The sequence below is a fragment of the Oryza glaberrima genome, chromosome 10 (assembly GCF_000147395.1).
Source record: "Oryza glaberrima chromosome 10, OglaRS2, whole genome shotgun sequence".
Lineage (NCBI taxonomy): Eukaryota > Viridiplantae > Streptophyta > Magnoliopsida > Poales > Poaceae > Oryza > Oryza glaberrima.
Window position 1 is genome coordinate 15,764,392 of NC_068335.1, and position 19,922 is coordinate 15,784,313.

Here is a 19,922-nt window from a genome sequence, read left to right on the forward strand (position 1 = left end):
TTGATTTTTTTTTATATCCTAAACTATTTTGCGGGTATAAATATTTTGTTATCGTAAGTTTTTAATTTAATCTACCCGAGCATTATATCCATATAATAGGTTAGAAATTTCTATCGCGAGCTAAATGTCGGACGGAATCCTAAAATTATCTTATAATATTATACGTTTTAATTTAGTCTATGACTAAACGATTAAATATAATATACGTCTAAAATTCCTAGCGATTAAATCCGAATTTCTACCGTGAATCGATTACTTATAGAGATTATTTAAAAAAAATGATCTATAATAGTCCATAAAGATTCATCTAATTGTTAATTATATCTAAATCACTACTACGAATTGATTTCTTTTAGAAATTACCAAGAATAATTAAATTTTGCAATTCTACGACCATAATTATTCTATAATTAAATTCTAATTATTTTAAATTTTCTAAACTATTAACCTCCCTAATTTTCTTCCAAATTTTCTATTTATTTTTCATTTTACTTTTTTCTCCCTTTTCTCTTTTCTTTTCTTTTCTTTTCTTTTTTTTTCTTTCTTTTCTCTCTTTCTCTTTTTCTTTCTTTTCTCTCTTCCTCTCCTTTTTCTCTCTGCCAGCCTCTCTTTTCCTCTCCCTCTATCTCTCGGCTCTCTCTCCCACCCGAGCGGTGGCGGCGGTGGACGCGAGGGGGAAGGAGGGCGGCTCACCGGCGGCGGCAGCGGCGACGACGGTGGCGGCGACGGTGGCGCGGCGGCACGGGAGCGGCGGCGCGGCGGCACGGGAACAGCGGCGCGGTGGAGAGGGAAGAGGGGAGGAAGGGTGAGATGGGGTGGGGGAAAATGGAGAGAGGGGGGGTATTTGTAGAGAGGGGAGGAGGAGAGGGGGAGGGGAAGAGATAAGGGGGAGAGGGGAGACGCGACGGCGGGCGGCACGAGGCGGGGGCGCGCGGCGCAAGGCGACGCGACGGCTGCGGCAACGCGCGATGTGACAGCGGTGGCGACGGCGCGCGGCGACGGGACGGCGCACGGCGCGGCGCGGGGCGCGGAGCAGCGACGGCGATGGCTCGGCAGCGGCGACGCGACGGCGGGCGGCAGCTGCGGCGATGGGACGGCGCGACGGGATGGCGGCGAGCGATGCGCGACGGCACGGGCGCGGGGCGCGAGGTGGCGGCACGGGGCTCGGGATGACGCAACGGGGACGGGCGCGCGGCGGGGCGCAGGCACGAGGGGACGGGCGCGCGGCGGCTCAAGGCACGAGGCCGACGACGACGCGACGGTGATGGCGCGGCAGCGGCGGCGACGCGCGCGACGGGCGGGCGACGCGGCGCACGCGTCAGGCGGCGATGGCGATGGGCGGGCGGCGAGGCGACGGCGGCACGCGCGGTGATGACGACGGCGACGGCAGAGGGGAGGCGAAGCGGTGCGCGGCGCGCGGGGCGCGAGGCAGCGGAGGGGCTAGGGCTAGGGAACGCGATCGAACACTTGGCGGTCGATGAATAGTGGTTTTTCCTATTTTTCCCGATTTTAGTTTATTTTCCATATAAATTTGATTCTATAATTTCTAAATCTTGCACGAATGAAGTTTACTCAATATGTGTATTAGCCCAACCAATGGATCCACTCTAGATTAATATTACTCATATTTTATTTATATAATTTATTTGAATTTTTAATTAGGGTTAATTCTTATTCCATTGCATTTAAATCTAATTGATACAAATATGTCCGCGATGATATTTTATTTATTTCTATCCTTACATAATCTTTACTTTAAATTATAATTTATTTCTTTAACCAAATCTAATTTCAGGGTTAATTCCTAACTAATTTTCCTCTATTTGTGATCGATGAATTCCAAAATCAAAATCCAATAAAATCATTGAATAAAATCGGCATGATGCAATTTATTTAAAAAGTTTTTGAAAATCCGTATTTTTTTAGAGTTTTGATTTTGTCGGTCGAATTTTCAGGGTGTTACACGCAGCGACCGGATACGGTGCCTCCGTAGGTGGATCCGTTGCCCTGCCGCCGGATCTGGCCAGACGCGGGCGGCGTGGGTGCGCGCGGCCACGAGGGCACGGGCAGTGCGAACGGGCGTGGGAGCAGGCGGCGCTGCCGGGCACAGGTGCGGAGGCCAAGCGGCGCGCATGCTGGCACTCGGCGCGGAGGAGGACAACAACGACAGCTGCACGACGCGGGCTGCCCGCTGCAGAGAGGCCGGCGCGCCGGCATCGCAGACGGCGGCGACCGGCGGCGCGGCTGGTGTTGGATGACGGCGGTGCGGCTAGTGGCAGCCGCTGCGGGGGCCTGAGGGAGCAGCGGCAACACCCGTGGTGGTAGCGACGGTGGCTGAGGCAGAGGCCTCGGAGCTCGTCGCAGCGGTGGCATCAGCGGCTGGACGACGGCAGTAGCGGCTGCTGTGGCACGGTGGGAGGAGGCACGGTGGTGCGTTCAGCAGCAGCGGCTGCAGTGGCGGTGACCGCGGTCACCGAAGGCATGGCGGCCTCAGACGGCTAGATGAGGGCGTGGCAGACAGCTGCATCTGGCAACGCGACATCGTTTGGAGGAGGGGTCGGAGACCGGCTTGGCGCAGAGTGGCGCAGCCGATGGCAATAGAGGCCGGCTCGGCGCGAGTGGCGCGGGCAGCGGAGATGGAGGCCGGCTTGGCGCGAGAGGCACGGCCGATGGAGAGAGGCCGGATTGGCGTGAGAGGCGCGTCCGATGGAGGAGGCTGGCTTGGCGCGAGAGGCGCGGCCAGCGGTAGAGGAGGCGACCTCGGTGTGAGGAGGAGCTATCGATGGGTGTGGTGCGGTCTGCGGCGCACGAAGTCTGGCCGGCGGGGGACGCCGGTGCTGGGGTCCCACATGTCGGCAGATCTGGAGGGGTGGTGGAGCATCGGTGCGTCAGCTATGGATTCGCAAGTGGTGAGCGGCGAGTGAAAATCCAGCCCGGTCTTGGCGGGGCAATAACGATGGTTCATTCCCCCCTCCTGAGGGCGTTGTCGTGCTATCTCACCCCTCAAGGGCGGTTGCCGGGCGAAAGCCTAGTCTCAGCTCCTTTGAGCCCCGACGGACGGCGGCGGCAGTTTTTTCCGTCGCTTATCTTCTTGAAGACGTCGTTTTGGCATCCCTTAGGGGGGCGATCTCGTCTGAGTTCCTTTGTTGGTCTAGCGGCGGTTGGTCACGCTTAGCAGCGGTCGGTCCGATGCTAGCCTTCTCCCGGGTTGTGTGTTGGCGCTGTCGGTGCGTGGGTGGTGGTTTTTTTTTCCTTTTTCCTGGTTACGATCCTCCAGGGTTGTAATCTTGTAATTTTTTCCTGCTCTATCAATAGAACTTCGTACCGTCTCATGCGAATCGTTCAAAAAAAAAACTACCCTAATGAGTATAACGAGTAGCTGAGCTTGCTTGTTATCCACCGTAGCCTAATGAAAGCAAATTGTGATAAATAATTTAATTTTCGTAGTCCAAAAAAGAAAAACATAACTAACACGACTAGCTGTAGTAATAATCAGGAAACATAAAATAACAATTATTTAAGAAATTCCAGTTTACTCATATTGATAATAACTCCCGAAATAATATACATTATTATTGAGATTCCAAGAATATATCGTGATAGAATTAAAAAATAAATCAAAAGCCAGAAGCCGAGAAAACATCCTTCCCCAAACTCTCGCCAGTCACCAGTTGACTACTCACCATTTGCTTCACATACTCTTGAGCCAAACCCTAAACAAGCCGCTGGTGTGAACCTAAAAATATTGGGGTTTTTCTGTATTTACATGTTCATAGAATTAGGCTATTTGTAGAGCTGAAGATTTAAAAGAAGCTACAGATGACATGATGCAAATTTAGAATTATTCAACTTGAAAGTTTAAACATGGTGAACCACACGGATATTTTTTTTAATTAAAAAGCGAAAGTATTACTGCATAGAAATTGTACTGTTTCAGCACTGTTTGGAGTGTGGATTTGTTTTCCCTCCACGTGTATAGTGAATATTAAGTTCAAAATCTATCTGGTGGTACGTACATTATTCGTGGTGTTGTGCAAACTACATAAACTTTGTAAATTATTTTCTCCGTATTCAAGTGCATCTTTCTCAGTTTGCGACTGTTTGGTACTCCCTCCGTCCTATAAAGAGTGCATTTTTCAGTTTTTATACAACGTTTGACTCTTCGTTTTATTTTTAAAAAATATGTATAGTATTTTTATTGTTATAGAAAAAATACCCGTGCGTTTCAACGGGTGAAGATTATTTTAATCTTATTATTGTTATACGGTTTAGTTTACATAAAATTCACTCTAAGAACTCGCTTGGATATATATTTTTCCAAAAAATCACGAGCTGCAATTAGGAGTCCGATCATCTCAAATTAGCATGCGAGTTTTTTAAGAGATCTCTTATACAACTCCATCCGTATTTCCAAAAGTGAACAAACATAAAACCCGACTCAAGGATCTATATTTTCAAAAGCGAACGAACTTAAAAACCGAGTCATACACGGATGACTTATCAAAATACCGGCAAAAACATCTTCAATTTTTATAATAGTAGAGTAGATGAGAAAACTTGAATAGTACTTTATGCGTAACTATTTTTTTTTATAAATTTTTAAAACGGACAGTGAAACATTAGACACAGAAAAAAAATATTCTTTATAGGATGGAAGAATTAGTAGTTAGCACTTGACACTTCCTCGTTAGTACAAGAGTAGCCATTACTTGTGTTACTTCTCGCTGGTCTGTCGATTGTGGTGAGGTGGGAAGCGGCAAGGAATGGCAACAAGAGTGCCAAGGTAGACTTGAGCATGGTTTACAAAATTGTCCGATTACGCTCTGAATTTTGAAAACACAAATAATTGGGTTTTTCAAATAAGTGTAAACAAATTTTAAAGTAAACTTTTTAGTTGAGGGCAACATTTGTTTGGATTTCGTCGTTTTTTTATCAATGTTTTTCACGAAATCCGAAGATACATGTGAGCAGTTTTTATCTAGTATCGGGATTGTGAACCCTGGAGATTAGATTGATTTCAAAAGATTACCAAGATTTATTCAATCCAGATCCTCCTCACTTAGATTTATCAGCTAACTTGCTTCCAAAAGTTTTGCGTGGCATTTTTTAGCGACACTAATTCATTAGCTTTGCGCCGCCACCACCATAACTCCTAACATAATCGGCGGTAGGGTTTCCCTCTGTAAAAAAAAAACTTAATAGATTGTTTAGATTCATTTTCTTAGAATAAGTCCTATTCTATTTTAGATTGGACTTCTTGTAAGAAACGGAGCGAGCAGTGAACTATGCTTGCCCAAAGCAGAGAAACAACGAGGGATGATATAGCAAGCAGGAGAAACAGAAACCTGACAACAAGAGAGAGAGAGAGAGAGAGGGGGATGCAAAACCGCCCGTGTCCTCCGGTTGCCAAAGCCTCCCCAACAAAATCGACGTGCGCGCCTTAATTTCTACAGTCCACTACCACCAGCACCACGTACTGCACCACCGCGGCACCCAACTCAAGCAACACGTTAGCTGCGCTGCGCCAGTAGTAGAAGCAGCATCCACGCACGCACCGAACCTTCCGCTTCCATCCATCCATCCATCCATCGATCTCCCGTGGACTTGACCCCGCCCCCGCCCCCGCCCCGCGCGAACATTCTCCGTGCACTTTCCACGCGCGCGCTGCGAGGCCGAGGCCGAGGAGAGGTAAAACAGTAATAAATTGGCACCGAACCGCGGGGTAAAGACGTAAGAGTGGGAAAGCCGGTGGCCGGCCGGTAAGAAAAGTTCACGGCTCGCAACGCAAAAGCGAAGCCCAGGGAGAGAAAAAAAAAAGTGAAAGAGAGACATGGAAGTTGTCAGGGAAGGCAAGTAGCAGCAGCAGCAGCCAGCAGCAGGAGTGGTACAGATCAACCAAGCCCAGAGCCGCGTCGAGATCAGCGAGCGAGTTAGTGAGCTGTGAGCCGCCAGATCGGGCCATGAGGATCCGCAAGCGCACGCCGGTCAGGGCCGCCTCGCCGTCGCCGGGACCGTCGCCGCCGCCGCCGCCTCCGCCGGCGCAGCTGAAGGTGAGGAGGCTCTGTGCCCTCTGTCCCTTTGACACGTTCTGTTTCCGACCTCTTCTTGGCTTCTGCCTTCCTTCCCGTCGTCCCGGTGATCCTCCGCCGCTCACCTGCGACTCTCTGCAGGGGGGGAGACCACCGGTGGTCCATGCCGACGAGGAGGAGGAGGAGAAGAAGAAGAAGAAGAAGAAGCAGGGGAGCATGGTCGTCGGCGGGGACAGGGAGGAGGAGGAGGAAGAAGAAGACGACGACGACGACCTGGTCCTAGTCGCCTCCACGACCAGGTGCGCGCATCTCACGAAACCCACATCTCTGATCGGGTCAGTCCAGTCCAGCTCGCCCGGCTGAAAAATTTCCCACCCTTCCAGCGAGAGGGACGTCACCGGCGCCGCCGCCGCCGGCAGGTGCAGCCGGAACGACGGCAAGCGGTGGCGCTGCAAGAGCGCGGCGGTGCCGGGGTACGTGTTCTGCGACCGGCACATCGCGTGGTCCACACGCAAGCGCAAGCCCAGGAAGAGGAGCCACTCCAGCATCATGGACCCGCCGCCGCCAAAGGAAGATCCCGCCGCCGCGGCAAAGGCAGAGGACGACGGCGGCGGCGGCGGCGGCGTGGAGGAAGAGGAGTCCAAGAACCATGGCGCTAACCTCCGGTGCAACGACGACGACGACGACGAGGAGTTCCACTACTACGGCGGGTTACAGCACGGCGGCAGGAAGCGGGCGAAGAGCGGCGGCGGCGGCGGGCCGGCGTGAAAGCTCTGCTTCCCCGCCGGCGGCTACGTCATTGATTCTTCGCACCAGCGTTTGCATTGCGTTGCGTCGATCGATCGATCACACACTACGGTTTCAGAGTAGCAGAGCTCACTGTAGCTAACCCCAGACAAATTCAGAGGCAAAAAATGCCATGAAACATTTTGGTTGAAAAATCTTGGACCAGATGCACAAGTAGGAAAGATGGATTGAACCGAGGTAAAATGGCAAATAATTTTGGCCATATGCCCTGTTCCTTCCCGGGGTTCTTGCTTCCTGGCTGTGCTGCTTTTTTCTTTCCCCTTTTTTTTGGGCCATTTTTCTTGCACGACAGAACAACTTTTCTTCTCTAAACCCCAGATGTGTGTTGGTGTGTGTACTACTGAACTGTGTGCTAGAATGTGCATGGTAGTTGGGGGGGAGAATGTGAAGAGCTGCGTAGTGGTGGGATCTTTGCGACGTGAATGGTTGGGCGCCATCGTGGCGAAGAGTGGAGCCTGGAGGAGGTGCATCCATCATCCATCCACAATTCGACACCGGGGAAGTCCACGAGAAACATCATCTGCTTGCTACGATACAAATCCATGGCCTTAGACTGCTGGAAGTTCTGTTCCTGACAGACCCAAGAGGCCAAGAGAGAGCTAAAATCGTGGCGTTGTGTCGGTTTTGATGTCATTGCCAGTATACTGGTAGTGCTAAAATCTTGATAGTAAGTCTTAGGCACTACTTAATGGTTTTTCTAATTTCTTCTTCGGCAGATTCCATTTGATTTTACCAAAAGCAGAGTTTTACCGGGGCTTCAAAACCCGGCTACTATATACCATCGGTTCATCAACTTTCTTACCTTTCGGCATTGGACAGCCGTCAGCCCCCATACATCATCTTGTGATTTTGCAGAAACTTGTGTTTTTGGTAAAAGGAGTCACTCAGGGCCTAGTAACGTGGATTTGGCTCAGGTGCAGTCACAATAGTGACTGTACCTTAAGCAGTAGCACTAGCATCCTTGGATACAAGCTGGACGGCCTAGATCGCGTGGGGTACTGTTCACATTACTGTAGCACGAAATACTGTTCATAGCACTGTAGCACGAAATACTATTCACGTTACTGTAGCTATGAATCTAAACCGTTGATCACAAAAATGGACAGCCAAAATTACATGCAGTGTTAAGTTGCAGTCACAGATCCGAATCCTAGTAATGTACTATGTGTAACTGGCAACTTTTAGTCGCAACCAAAACCTTACCCTATCGCTATTTAAAATGGTAATAATTTGGTAAGGCAAAAATTTGGCATCGTCTCTTACGTGGATTTCTCTCTCTTTTGCTTTCAGTCCTCTCTTACCGTTGGTGAAGTTGTAAATAAACCCTACCAGCTTCAGTTTAAAAACGAAAACAACTTCATAATAAACAACCCTAAACTTTCCACAGATTGTATAGCAAACAGTTAGGGAGCGTATCCTGGTGGGTTTGAGGGAGGGCTTGAGCCCTCTATCCTGTTGAATCACCATTGAGAAAAGAAAAAAGGAGAGGGATATATAGAGGGAGGAAGGGTAGGTGGACTGTAGAAGAAAGGAGACCAGCACCCTCCATTTACTTTCTGGATCGCCCATGAAAACAGGGGAAACTATTTTAATCCCTCGAGGGGATATCCCCTCGTTGTTTACATATAACTTAAATGGATATAAAAAATTAAAAAAAATTGAGAAGATGTATTAATATGTGATATATTACTCCACAAAAATATAAGTTCAAATTTAATTTTTACATCTCGTAACAAATAAAACAAATTAAACTACAACTAGTTAACGTATATTTACAATCAAATTTGTTTTTTTCGTTGCAAGATATAGAAGTTGAATTTGAACTTATATGTTGTGAAGTGATATATCACAAGTTAATATATATTCTTAAATTTTTTCATAACCATTTGAGTTACATACAAATCCACTTCCATGAAAAGTTGAAAACAGTCAAACACCTGCGGTCTTAGTGGTTTGGAAGTTGCAGGCTTGCAGCGCATGGATCAGCTGGACTCACGCGGCCCAGCCAAAAGAAACCCTCACGACCGAGCCCCTCGTGGGCCGCGCCGCGCGCAACGGCACGGCACTAACACCGAGCGTGGTGGACGGCTTCGCGGGAGGCGGCGGCCGGGCCAATCTGAATCCACGTTGCGCGCGTTGTCGGCCGTCTCCCGTCTCCATCTCCGCGGCGCGCGGCTCGATCGATCGATCGATCGACACTACAGCCGCGTGCTCGTGGTCGTGACTCGCGAACGCGGCGGGAGACGAGCAAGCACGCACGCACCGGCACCGATCGAGGGAGTCGATCGCGATACGGTCGTGTCAACGCGCGGGCGATTTGATCGATCGCTGCGCCACGACACGCACCGCGGTTTTTTTGCCTGAATAAACCGCCGATTCGATTCGATTCGACCATGCAGGGACGGGCCGGCCCGGGCCATGTCGTGCACGCTCCTAGCTAGCTGCCGCGCTGCCTGCCTCCCCGATCCAGGTTTGACCTTGAGAGAAGCTCTCTAATTAAACTACTAGTAGTACTTCTTCATTCATCCAACCATGTAGATCAAATATTCCGTGTCCATGTGGGGCTCACGCTGGACTAAGTTGGTCACGTCTTAACGCTTACGCAGGGGGCGTAGTACTTTGCTTGAAATAGCGGTTTACATGCATATACCTGACCCGTTTTGGTTCGCCTCCAAAACGGGTGCCCGTACGACAGCATGGGCATCTAAACAATCGCCATGAAGAAACATGCCGTACTAATTAAGTACAGATGACTCAGCCTACGGACCCGTTTAAAGCACACAGATTTCGTAAGAATTTCACGAGAGGAGCGATTCAATTCTCGCAGAAAACGAGGGAAAATTCCTGCTGCATCTCAAGCGGAAACCTCAACGGGGTGACATAAGGCATTCGAACAACCAAAAAGGCTACAAAACACAGTGTGGATCGAACAGTTTGTATAACATGGCGAACTAAGCTAAGCTAAGCTAACCCTGAGCCTTAGCTAAGCATCATCATCATCATCTTCTTCTTCTAGCTTTCAATTCTTCTCCTCTAGCACTATGCTTTAATTTGCTCACATCAAGGATTTGAGCGACCGTGCCTTCACGGGCTTCCTCCACCTCTTCCGAGCCTGCTGGCTCTTATTCTTCCTAGCGTCACCGTTGATGCCGGCTCGGAGCCTGCCGATCCGCGCCGCGTCGTCGCTGCTCTCCTCGTCGCCGCCTGCTATCCCGGCGATGTCGTCGTCGTCGTCGTTGGAGCTGGAGAAATCATCCCGAGCTGCCACCGCAGTCGTCGTCGACGCCAGCGTCGTCTGACGATCAGTAGTAGTAGTAGCGTCATCACCATTACCGCTCCTGGATTTGTTACCTGCACTAGGATGAGGATCAGCAATCTCCGGCGACCGCGCTTCTTCTTCCTCGTGCTGTTCTTGTTCCACCGGCGGAGGCTGATCCTGCATGTTGTAGTTGTTGCTGCTGCTGCTGCTCCTGCAATGCCTCTTGGTGCGGAACGGGCCGAACCCTGCGTAGTAGTAGAACCCCTCGCCGGAATCCGCCACCTTCTTCTTCCGCGCCTTGGAGGAGCTGGTGGAGGTCTTGGAGGACGCGGTCGCCGGCGCCACCGATGATGGCGGTGACGCCGGTGGAGCATACGTCTCGTCGGTGGGGTCGTCGTACAGCGGGTTGTAGTAGCCGCGCTTCTGGTCGGAGTGGTAGTCGCAGAGGGAGTTGGGCTGACTCACCCGCCGCTGGCAGTGCCACCTCTTGCCGTCGTTCTTCTTGCATGTCCAGACTTGTGCTCCCCCGGCTGCGGAGATGGCGGAATTGGAGTCATCCTCTTCTTTCTTGAGCTTTGGTTTCTTGGTAGGTTCGTCCTCCTCCTTCACCGCCGCCGCCTCTTTCTTCTTCGCCGTCGCCGGTGACGGCTTCTTCGCCGTCTTCTTGGCGAACTTCTTATTAGGTATCTTGGTGCTGAACTCGCCGGCCGCAGCTAGCCCCTTCTGCTTGACGGCGGCGGGCATGCTGGTCGGGAAGAGCCAGCTAGCCCGGCTGGCGACATGGACGAAGTACTTCTCCACGACGTCCTCCTCCTAATCAATCGGAGCAGATTAATCAATCGAAGCAGCGAGGCACGTGCAGACGCTTCCCGAGCCAATCTAATGTGAGGAAATGGGGGGAGCGTGGATCTAGGGTTCGAGTCCCCCAAGCCGCCATACCCCACGATTCCAACCCTAGCCACACCTCGGCCCTCAAATTACCACGACCCGAGGGTAGCTAACGCGCCGTCGACCTCGATCAGGCCCGGTCCGGTCGCCGGAACCAACCCCTACCCCGAGCATTCGTCGCCGCCGACGAACCCTAGCTAGCCGCATGCACGGACCAGACGACACCCCCCCGCGAGCGGCGAGAACCCAAACGAAACCACCCCAAAAACCGACGAGCTTCGCAGCAGAGCAAGGCGGAGCGGGAGAATGTGAGCGGAGGAAGGAGACAAGAGGGAGGGGGTGGGTGAACTGACCTGGGGATCGGAGATGTTGAGCTCGCCGATAAGGTCCCATGGCGAGCGGCTGAGCTCGCAGGGCTCCCCGGAGGCAGCCGCGGCGGCGAAGCAGGTGGCCCCCGCGCCGGATTCGTGGCTCCCCGGGTACGGGAGCGGCGGCGGCGTCGCCAGCGCGAGCGGGAGGAGCTCGAATCCTGGCGCCGCCGCCCCCGCCCCCGTCACGGGCGGCGGGGGCGCCGCGGCGGAGGCGGAGTAGGAGGAGCCGAGGAGGCGGGACGCGCACTTGCGGATCCGCATGGCCGCCGCGCGATTGGGCCGCCGCGGCGCGAGGGATGGGATCTGCGGCGGCGCGCGCGGGCTTCCCCTCCCCCCGCTAGGGTTTGGGATTTGGGAGGCGAGCACGAATGCGAGGAGAGAGAGGTGGAGGTGGAGAGGAGAGATGGGTGTGTGTGTGTGTGTGCGTGGCGTGGGGTTTGGCTGGTTGTGTTGTGCAGCTTGTGCTAGTAGCAATTCGCCTTTGGCTGCGTTGCGTGCGTTTTGTTTTGTTTTTTTTTTTTCCTTCTTCTTCTCTATGGATTGTTTTTCTCGCGTCGCGCGGTCGCGTGGCGTGGCGAGATTTTCTCCGCAGTGGGCTGTAACGTTTTATAGGGGGTGTGGAACGTGGGGCCCATCGGTCAGTGAGGCGGAGGAAATGGGCCCACTCGCTGTTAACGGGCTAACGTGTGTGTTTGCTTCGGTGAGAGGCTTAACCTGTTAACCACCTGCTTAGATTAGACAAAACCGCATATAAGACCACGTGAGGCAGCTCTAGGGCAGTAGGGTACGATTATGTTCGAACACACCTGTTTGTTGTCTTTCCGAATAAGTTCATGTTACTCTCCTTCAATTTGTTTTACCAAAGATATTAACCTAAAATTGTTTTAGTTTTATATTCTTATCATGTGGTCTTCTTCGGTCTTCTTTATACTCCTTTTGTTCATAAATATATATCTGACGCTTTGTCATGCATTTATTGTTCCCTTTCTTCGTAAATATAAGTATTTTTATGATTTAAATTTTACAATGTAACCATTTCTATATAGGATATTCATTAAGAATAGAAACATTTTCAACCAATCACGTGCTTCGGATGAACTACAAATAATTGAAAGTACCTGAGAAAATCTTTCCCCTTATATTTTTAAGAGTAAATTTTAGAAAACTGCAACTATAGTGATAAAACTATCAATTTGCTGCAACATTAGTGACATATTTTAATTTGTTACAATGATAGTGTGAAAAATTATCACAAAATTGTAACTTTTACGTGATATGTTGCCACAGTTGTCACCTATATATCCTGTAGGAACATATAACGTAAAAGTTGTAGTTTTATGATAATTTCCACGCTAACGTTGTAGCAAACTGAAATATATTGCTACTATTATAGCAAACTGATATTTTTATCACTACAGTTACAGTTTTTTAAAATTTACTCTATTTTTAATCTTTACTTAAAAATAAAAATACATATGCTTATTCTAATATATAATTAATGATTAAATGTTTGACCGAATCTTGTCGGTGACTAGTTGCACAATTGAATCGTCCTCCATGGCAGACATGTCTCAAATTTTTATGTGCGCTCATTGCCATCTACTCCATTCGTTTTATATTATAAGTCGTTTAACTTTTTTCTTAGTCAAAAGTAATTTAGATTTGATCAAATTTATAGAAAAAATACCAATATTTATAGAACTAAATTAGTTCCATTAAATTTAACAATGAATATATTTTAATAATATGTTATTTTATATTAAAAATATTAGTATATTTTTTTTATAAATTTTGTTCAAACTTAAAAACCTCTGACAAAAAAATTAAACGATTTATAATATAAAATAGAGGGATATCTTATATATTAGCGTACATGGTGTGACGTCATAGCAAAAAGCACACGGACCAAAATGTCACGTTGACATATTCTTCTCAACCCAACAGCTACTTACTCTGTTTCACACTATAAAACATTTTGGATTTTGAAGAGATTTATACATGGATCTATGCATGTTTTTATATACTTTTTAAATATATTGGAATAGTGAATCTAGATAAGGGATAGAGAAGTTAAAATGTCTTATATAATGTGAAACGAAAGGAGTAGTCTATAACGATATTTATTAGTGTGAAATGCCTTGTGGAGGCAAGGTGAGTAATTGACAATTGACAGGATAATTTGCGCATGTCAAGAAAATTAGGGTTTTAGAATGGGACCATCATATCCCTTTGAGTGTTACTTGTGGGCTGATAGTCGCTGATTTGATTAGTCTAGTTCAGGGGATGTTTAGATTAGGGGTGTAAAGTTTTTGCGTATCACATCGGATATTATATAGGGTGTTTTATGGGGTGTTCGGGCACTAATAAAAAAACTAATTACAGAATCTGTCAGTAAACCGCGAGACGAATTTATTAAGCCTAATTAATCCATCATTAGCAAATGTTTATTGTAGCACAACATTATCAAATCATGGAGCAATTAGGCTTAAAAGATTTATTTCGCAAATTAGTCGCAATATGTGCAAATAGTTATTTTTTTAGCCTATATTTAATATTTCATGTAGGTGTTCAAACGTTCAGTGTTATAGGGTGTAAAATTTTAGGGTGGGATCTAAACAGTCCCCCCCCCCCCAACACATATGAGGGGGGGGGGGGGGGAGCCCAACGAAACCTGGAAAAAACAAGCGGTCGTTGGTTAAAAAAAACCTGGTTGGATCGCTTTATGCTCGATCATACTGATATTCTTTTTCTTTTTTGAGAACATCGTACTCTTATTCTTTTGAAGAAAGACATCGCACTCTTATTCTATCCTAGGTCTATATATGGTCCTCACAATTTATCCTCAATCGTATAGGTATGTTGCAATCCATGGTCAACTTACTAGTATGGTAAAAAAAAGTTTGGAGATATATTCTCCGGCGAAATAATTATTTAGAATATTATGGATATATTTTATTTTTGCTTTGGACCAGTAAAAACTGAAAACTAAAGAGAAAAGAACATGGGTTTCCAATATGATCACTTCTACAGTTCCTTGGAGCATCGAAAATGCTCAGTGACATGAGACTTAATTTTATCTCCGGCAAAGTATGTTACATTGGCATTATTTAATTAGATGATGGATGATTATGAGTTTGTGACAATTATTCAAAATACATACATATGAATTTAACGTTACAAAGTTGAAATTTTAACTAAAATATATTCCAAGATATGCTGATCAGAAAAACTAAAAAGCCACAATGCATATTGCTGGCTCAAAAACACTTAGGATCAAGAGGGACTGCCTCCTTTGTCATTGCTCTACCATTGTGCCAAACAGCAACAGTGATGTTGTACTGTTGTGTGTTCTGCGACTCCGAGGCTGCCAGCAGCGGAGGTTCTGTCGTCTGCGCACATCGAACTGCTATTCTGTTTCTTTTTACGTTATGATCGATGAGACGGCTGGGGCTTCTTGCCCATTGGTTCTTCAAAAACAAAAAAGAATAAATGCAAGCACAAATCCAAGCAACTCGATGCTCGTCGAACAACAAATTCAAGCAGCTCTTCTTCTGTTTTTTTTTTTCAAATTTTAGAAAAATCTTATGAAAATGCAAGGAGTTACGGGTATCTAGTATAGTACTAGTATCGAGTACCCGTGACATGGTGGATTGTACCGGTAATGGGCCGATGGGCTGGGATTTCTCCTCTTGGGCTGTTGGGCTGTTGGGCTCTTGTGCTCTGCCTCAACGCCTTTTTAAATCTTCGGAACAGACGAACAGTTATCCTTTGCGGGTAAACAGTTTGAAAAGATTGGCCACCTGTCCCGGTACATAGTAGATTAGTAGTGTCCTCCTCCTCCTCCCTTTCTTATCGCTTCTCTCTCTTTTCTATACTAAAGAACTCATGCAATTTATTTATGAAATACTACCTCTTTTCGCTTCTCTCTCTTTTCTACTCCCTCCATCTATTTTTGATAGTCATATTTCATCTTAACACACAGACCAAGAATAAGTAGTTCTACTTATCATTCATTTAAGCATGCTACTAGTCATTCCTCGTAAACAAGCGATTCATTAATATTTACATTTCTCAAAGCCCATGTAGCCAATCATGTGTGGAAGAATGGAGAGTCATGCATTAAATTCGAGAAAATCATTAAGATGATAGGTTGTTGGATTGAAATATGCCTATCAAAAATAAAATTTTTAGATTTGGAAAATATAACTATCAAAAATAGATGGAGGGAGTACTAAAGAACTCATGCAATTTATTTATGAAATACTACCCTCCGTAGTGTCGTTTGATTTTTTTCCTCACTCAAACTTCTTTAATTTTGATCAAAATTATATAAAACTATAGAAGTATTTTCAACACAAAACAAACATATTATCAAAATATATTCATGTTAGATTTAATTAATTATTTTGATATTTTAGATGTTGCTAAATTTTTCTATAAATTTGGTAAAATTTAATAAAGTTTGAGTAAAAAAATCAAACGACTTATAATATAAAATTGAGTGAGTAGGAGTTTATATATATAAAAAAAAGCATGAGCTATGCTTCATCTCCCTTAGGGTGAGAAAAGTCCTCTTTTGACAGGACAACCAGATTTTTGACAAATATGAGAAATATTAGAGCAGTCAAATACCATTTGATTTTGATTCGATAATTGTCTAGCTAATCTTGCCAAACTATCCGCCGGCTTGTTCACATCTCTCTCAAACACAATGACTAACAGGTCGCTATGTGAAACAAACAAAAGTTGGAACACAGCATGCATGCATTGCATCTAGAGATCGGGTAATTGCGTTATTACCCTTGTTTATAAACTCTAATTATAGTTTTATCCCTATTTATCTGGCTTTGTGTTTTTTCTCATTCTTTTAACTGAAGCGTGTGGTCATCCTCATTCCTTTTAATAAAGGTCTCAAACTCTTAAGGGTGTCAAATTCATAGCAAGCTTGTGCCGGCCTTTATTTATTTAACCAGTTATGTGAAAAATCATGTTAAAACATGAGAAAAAATCATGTCAAAATAGGGCACAAAAAGTTCTAAGAAAAACAAGGTAAAATTTCAAGGGCATACATGTTTGCACACTGTTAAGCCCTGTCTGCCCTCGGTAGTCTTTAACGAAATGAGGATAAGCATAAGCTTTTGTTAAAAAAAATAAGAGTAAAGTCCTAAAGTTAAAAAAAAGAGGATAAAATCACCATTAAAGTTGAAAACCTACAGTAGAAACATAATTATCCCTTCAGACAAATATAGTTTCTTCTTTTCTCCCTCCTTCCTCCCTCATCTAAAATAAAGATCCTTCCTCTCTGTTTATATCTACTTTAAGGGCCCCTTTGAATCGCAGGGTAGAAAAAACGGAGGAATAGAAAAAACACAGGATTCTGACAGGAATTGAAGTGTAAAATAGAGGATTGCAAAACATAGGAAAAACACAGGAATGATCGTTTGATTGGAGCGCAGGAAAAATGTAGGAATCGGATGAGAGAGATAGACTCAAAGGAAATTTTCCAAGAGGTTGGAGCTCTTGCTAAATTTTCTCCAAAATCCACATGCAATGTGTCATTCCATAGAAATTTCATAGGATTTGGAAAGCTTCAATCCTTTGAATCAAAGAGCCAAATAGGAAAATTTCCTTTAGGATTTGAATCCTATGAAATTCCTACATAAATCCTTTGACTCAAAGGGGCCCTAAGAGGTTTCTGTCTCTAACTAAAAAATATGTTTTTAGTTACGAACAACTTCCTCCGTCTTAGGTTATAAGATGTTTTGACTTTGGTCAAAGTCAAACTGCTTCAAATTTAAGTAAGTTTACAGAAAAATATAGTAATATTTGCATTATCAGATTAGTTTTATTAAATTAATAATTAAATATATTTTTATAATAAATTTATCTTGGATAAAAAATATTACTATTTTTTCTATAAACTTAGTCAAACTTAAAGTAGTTTGACTTTGATCAAAGTCAAAATATTTTATAACCTTAAACGAAGGCCAACGTTGTAATTGCCTGCCACCTCATAATCACCTTACGTGAGAGCAAGCGAAAGCACCTGTAGCCACCATCTCACCATCCATCCATATATCACCATTGAATAGAGGTGAAAACGGATCAGAGTCAAATAGATAGTGGTTATATCATATTCTAAATCATATATATTTTTTTAAAATGAATCCAAAGCGGGGTGTGGATAGTGTGTGGATACGGATGCGAAGCGGATTATTTGGGATGTTGGACATTGTGCGGAGTCAGTGCGCACCCATTCGAAAATGGATTAAGAATGTCGGATGTTACATATATTTGCAATCAATACAACATCAACTTAACAATACAACGGACAAGAATACAATAATCAATAAATGATCAATTGTAATAACTATATACTTAAGTGCTAAACAACGTCATGATGTCCGTAATATAAAACCTTAGCTATGCAACTGACAAGTGTGAGATGAGATAGTGGGAGCCTCGGTCTAAAGAATGTAGCGCGATTGATGAATTATACCATTTGATGAGCCAACACATGTTATATGCAACATATAGAGTGATTATGTGGGTTGACAACTTCGGATTATCCGTCAAATAGCCTACTAGATAATCCAATAGAAACGTCGAATAATTCGCATATGCACCACACTATCCGTATCCACCATATTCATATGGTATGCAATACATACCATATCCTCGTTTCGGATTAGATAGGGTATTATCTGACCTGTTTCAACCCTAACCATCATCACCTCAGCACTCTCTATCTCTGCCGTCCACCGTGGAGCCGACATAAACTACCTCGGTCTACCTCTAAGTTCAACGAACTCTCCTCTCCATCACTACACATTCCCAAACGCTAAGTTGGCTTTTAATTTGCCAGAGTTCACAGGAGCCAGAAAAGGAGCTACATGTTTGTAATATTTAGAGTCAAATTTCATGTAGATTTTTTTTGGCAAATCTCTAATACCGATTGCAAGGTGCTGATCTTAGCACCTTATTGGGCCACGTGGCAAGCTGGAAAAATAGCTAACCATCTCTAAAAAATTGTCACATGTCAACTCTTGGTATGTCCCGTGCACATAATGTAAAAAAAACTGCCCCTTTGAAAAACTGCCTCTTCACATCTCTAGAATAATCAAGAAACAACCTATTATCAAGCTATCATCTGTCATTATTATTGGAATTAAGGAAAAAAAAGGATGGTGTGTTATCAAGCTAGTAAGATATGCAGCAGTAAGATGCTATGGAATGGCACCATATTGAAGTTCAGGAGAGAGAAATGTCCATGTGCCCAATACGATTACAAGTATGTAAACTCACTGTTATGCTCTAAATTACTTGTCAATGTCATAGTTGGAATCTGGATCAAAACGTTCATTGCATTTCTTTTACAATCTTAGAATACAAAACTATTGCCTATTGATTGATTTGTTATTTAAATGGTGAATTCCTCAAATGATTTAATTTGAGCACTTTTCGAGCTGACATTGATCATCTACTCTATCAATTACTACCAACAAAACATCAGATTTGACAATGATTTATCCAAGCATAGTATCTACTCGGAAGTTATGAGTTCAAATTCATGATAATTGATAATATAAGATTCAATTAAAAACGTATTGATCTTTTTTTTTTTTTACTTTGGAGTATGTCCTTTGTGATATAACAATCTGTATAAGATCTTTTCTCGTGAGACTAATTTAATGGTAAATTGCTGATTATTTTCACATAATGGACTATTTGCTCCTGAACCGGGGGCTTATTGCTCACTGTTCAGTTTAGCACCAAGGGTGAACACAGTTAGCAGCACTATAATTGTCTTAGCTTGATGGTATTAATAGACCTAATAGCTAGCTACGCGCCGCGTCTCTTTTCTAGTCTACTTATCTAAAAGCTGGCCGTTTGACCAGAATTTTATTGGGCCACGTGGCTTCAATGAGTTTGCAAATAAATCCATGATTTTCTGAGGTAAAAAAAATTAAGAAAATCTTTAAGAGAAGAATCTGGAGTCATGAGGAAGAAAGAGAAAAAGAATGCCATTGCTTCCATTGTTTCTTGCCCCATGAACATGTAATAGGCACTACAAGGTTCCTGACATTGACGATCAGTGTCCGAGAGCACGAGAGAAAAAAAATTGATGTTATTCATCTGTGAACAAAAATATTGTGCTTGAATATCACTGCAAGTTTACAAGATATATAGTCGCTCTGATTTTTTTTTGGACTGCACAGTAAATTAGTGTTAGAAGGTAAGGTTTCACAAAATGAGTAAAGAAAAAATGAAATAAAGTAAATTTAAAAATAATAAGGAAGGTTCACCATTAAATTTAAATCAATTCAATTTTCTGGATAAGATTTGAAAAAACCCGTCAAAGGCTGGTTCTTTTAAATATAAATTCAAATAAAATTAAACAAACAATTTAAATAATTATATAAATTTATACGTTTCAAAAAATAAACTACACGTGCGCCAGTTGGCGCGCCTATTAATTTGCTAGTCCGTTCTAAATCTTTACGGTGAAAAATAGGCTTCACCAAGAATTTAACGCCAAAAGCAAAGATGGTTGCATATTAAGAACTC

The 19,922-nt window shown here is 44.6% G+C and overlaps 2 protein-coding genes across 2 annotated transcripts; one reads left to right on the top strand and one right to left on the bottom strand.

Moving 5' to 3' along the window:
- Positions 1-5,698: 5,698 nt before the first annotated feature.
- LOC127752920 (uncharacterized) lies at positions 5,699-6,945 on the top strand. Its single transcript, XM_052278366.1, has 3 exons — positions 5,699-6,050; positions 6,171-6,328; positions 6,413-6,945. The coding sequence occupies exons 1-3, from the start codon at positions 5,961-5,963 to the stop codon at positions 6,795-6,797; spliced, it is 633 nt and encodes a 210-aa protein (XP_052134326.1). The 5' UTR covers positions 5,699-5,960; the 3' UTR covers positions 6,798-6,945.
- Positions 6,946-9,743: 2,798 nt separating this feature from the next.
- On the bottom strand, positions 9,744-11,779 carry LOC127785983 (uncharacterized). The gene is made up of 2 exons (XM_052313304.1): positions 11,337-11,779; positions 9,744-10,908 (listed from the first exon to the last, which is right to left on the bottom strand). Exons 1-2 carry the CDS (start codon positions 11,613-11,615, stop codon positions 9,892-9,894), a joined length of 1,296 nt encoding a protein of 431 aa, XP_052169264.1. The 5' UTR covers positions 11,616-11,779; the 3' UTR covers positions 9,744-9,891.
- Between the last annotated feature and the right edge of the window lie 8,143 nt (positions 11,780-19,922).

Bases quoted from the DNA above. Each gene is read 5' to 3' on its own strand.
- LOC127752920 (XM_052278366.1), top strand. From the start codon at position 5,961: ATGAGGATCCGCAAGCGCACGCCGGTCAGGGCCGCCTCGCCGTCGCCG. The intron at 6,051-6,170 runs GTGAGGAGGCTC...GACTCTCTGCAG, and splicing joins CTCCGCCGGCGCAGCTGAAG to GGGGGGAGACCACCGGTGGT. The intron at 6,329-6,412 runs GTGCGCGCATCT...CCACCCTTCCAG, and splicing joins CTAGTCGCCTCCACGACCAG to CGAGAGGGACGTCACCGGCG.
- LOC127785983 (XM_052313304.1), bottom strand. From the start codon at position 11,615: ATGCGGATCCGCAAGTGCGCGTCCCGCCTCCTCGGCTCCTCCTACTCC. The intron at 10,909-11,336 runs GTCAGTTCACCC...CCGATTGATTAG, and splicing joins TCAACATCTCCGATCCCCAG to GAGGAGGACGTCGTGGAGAA.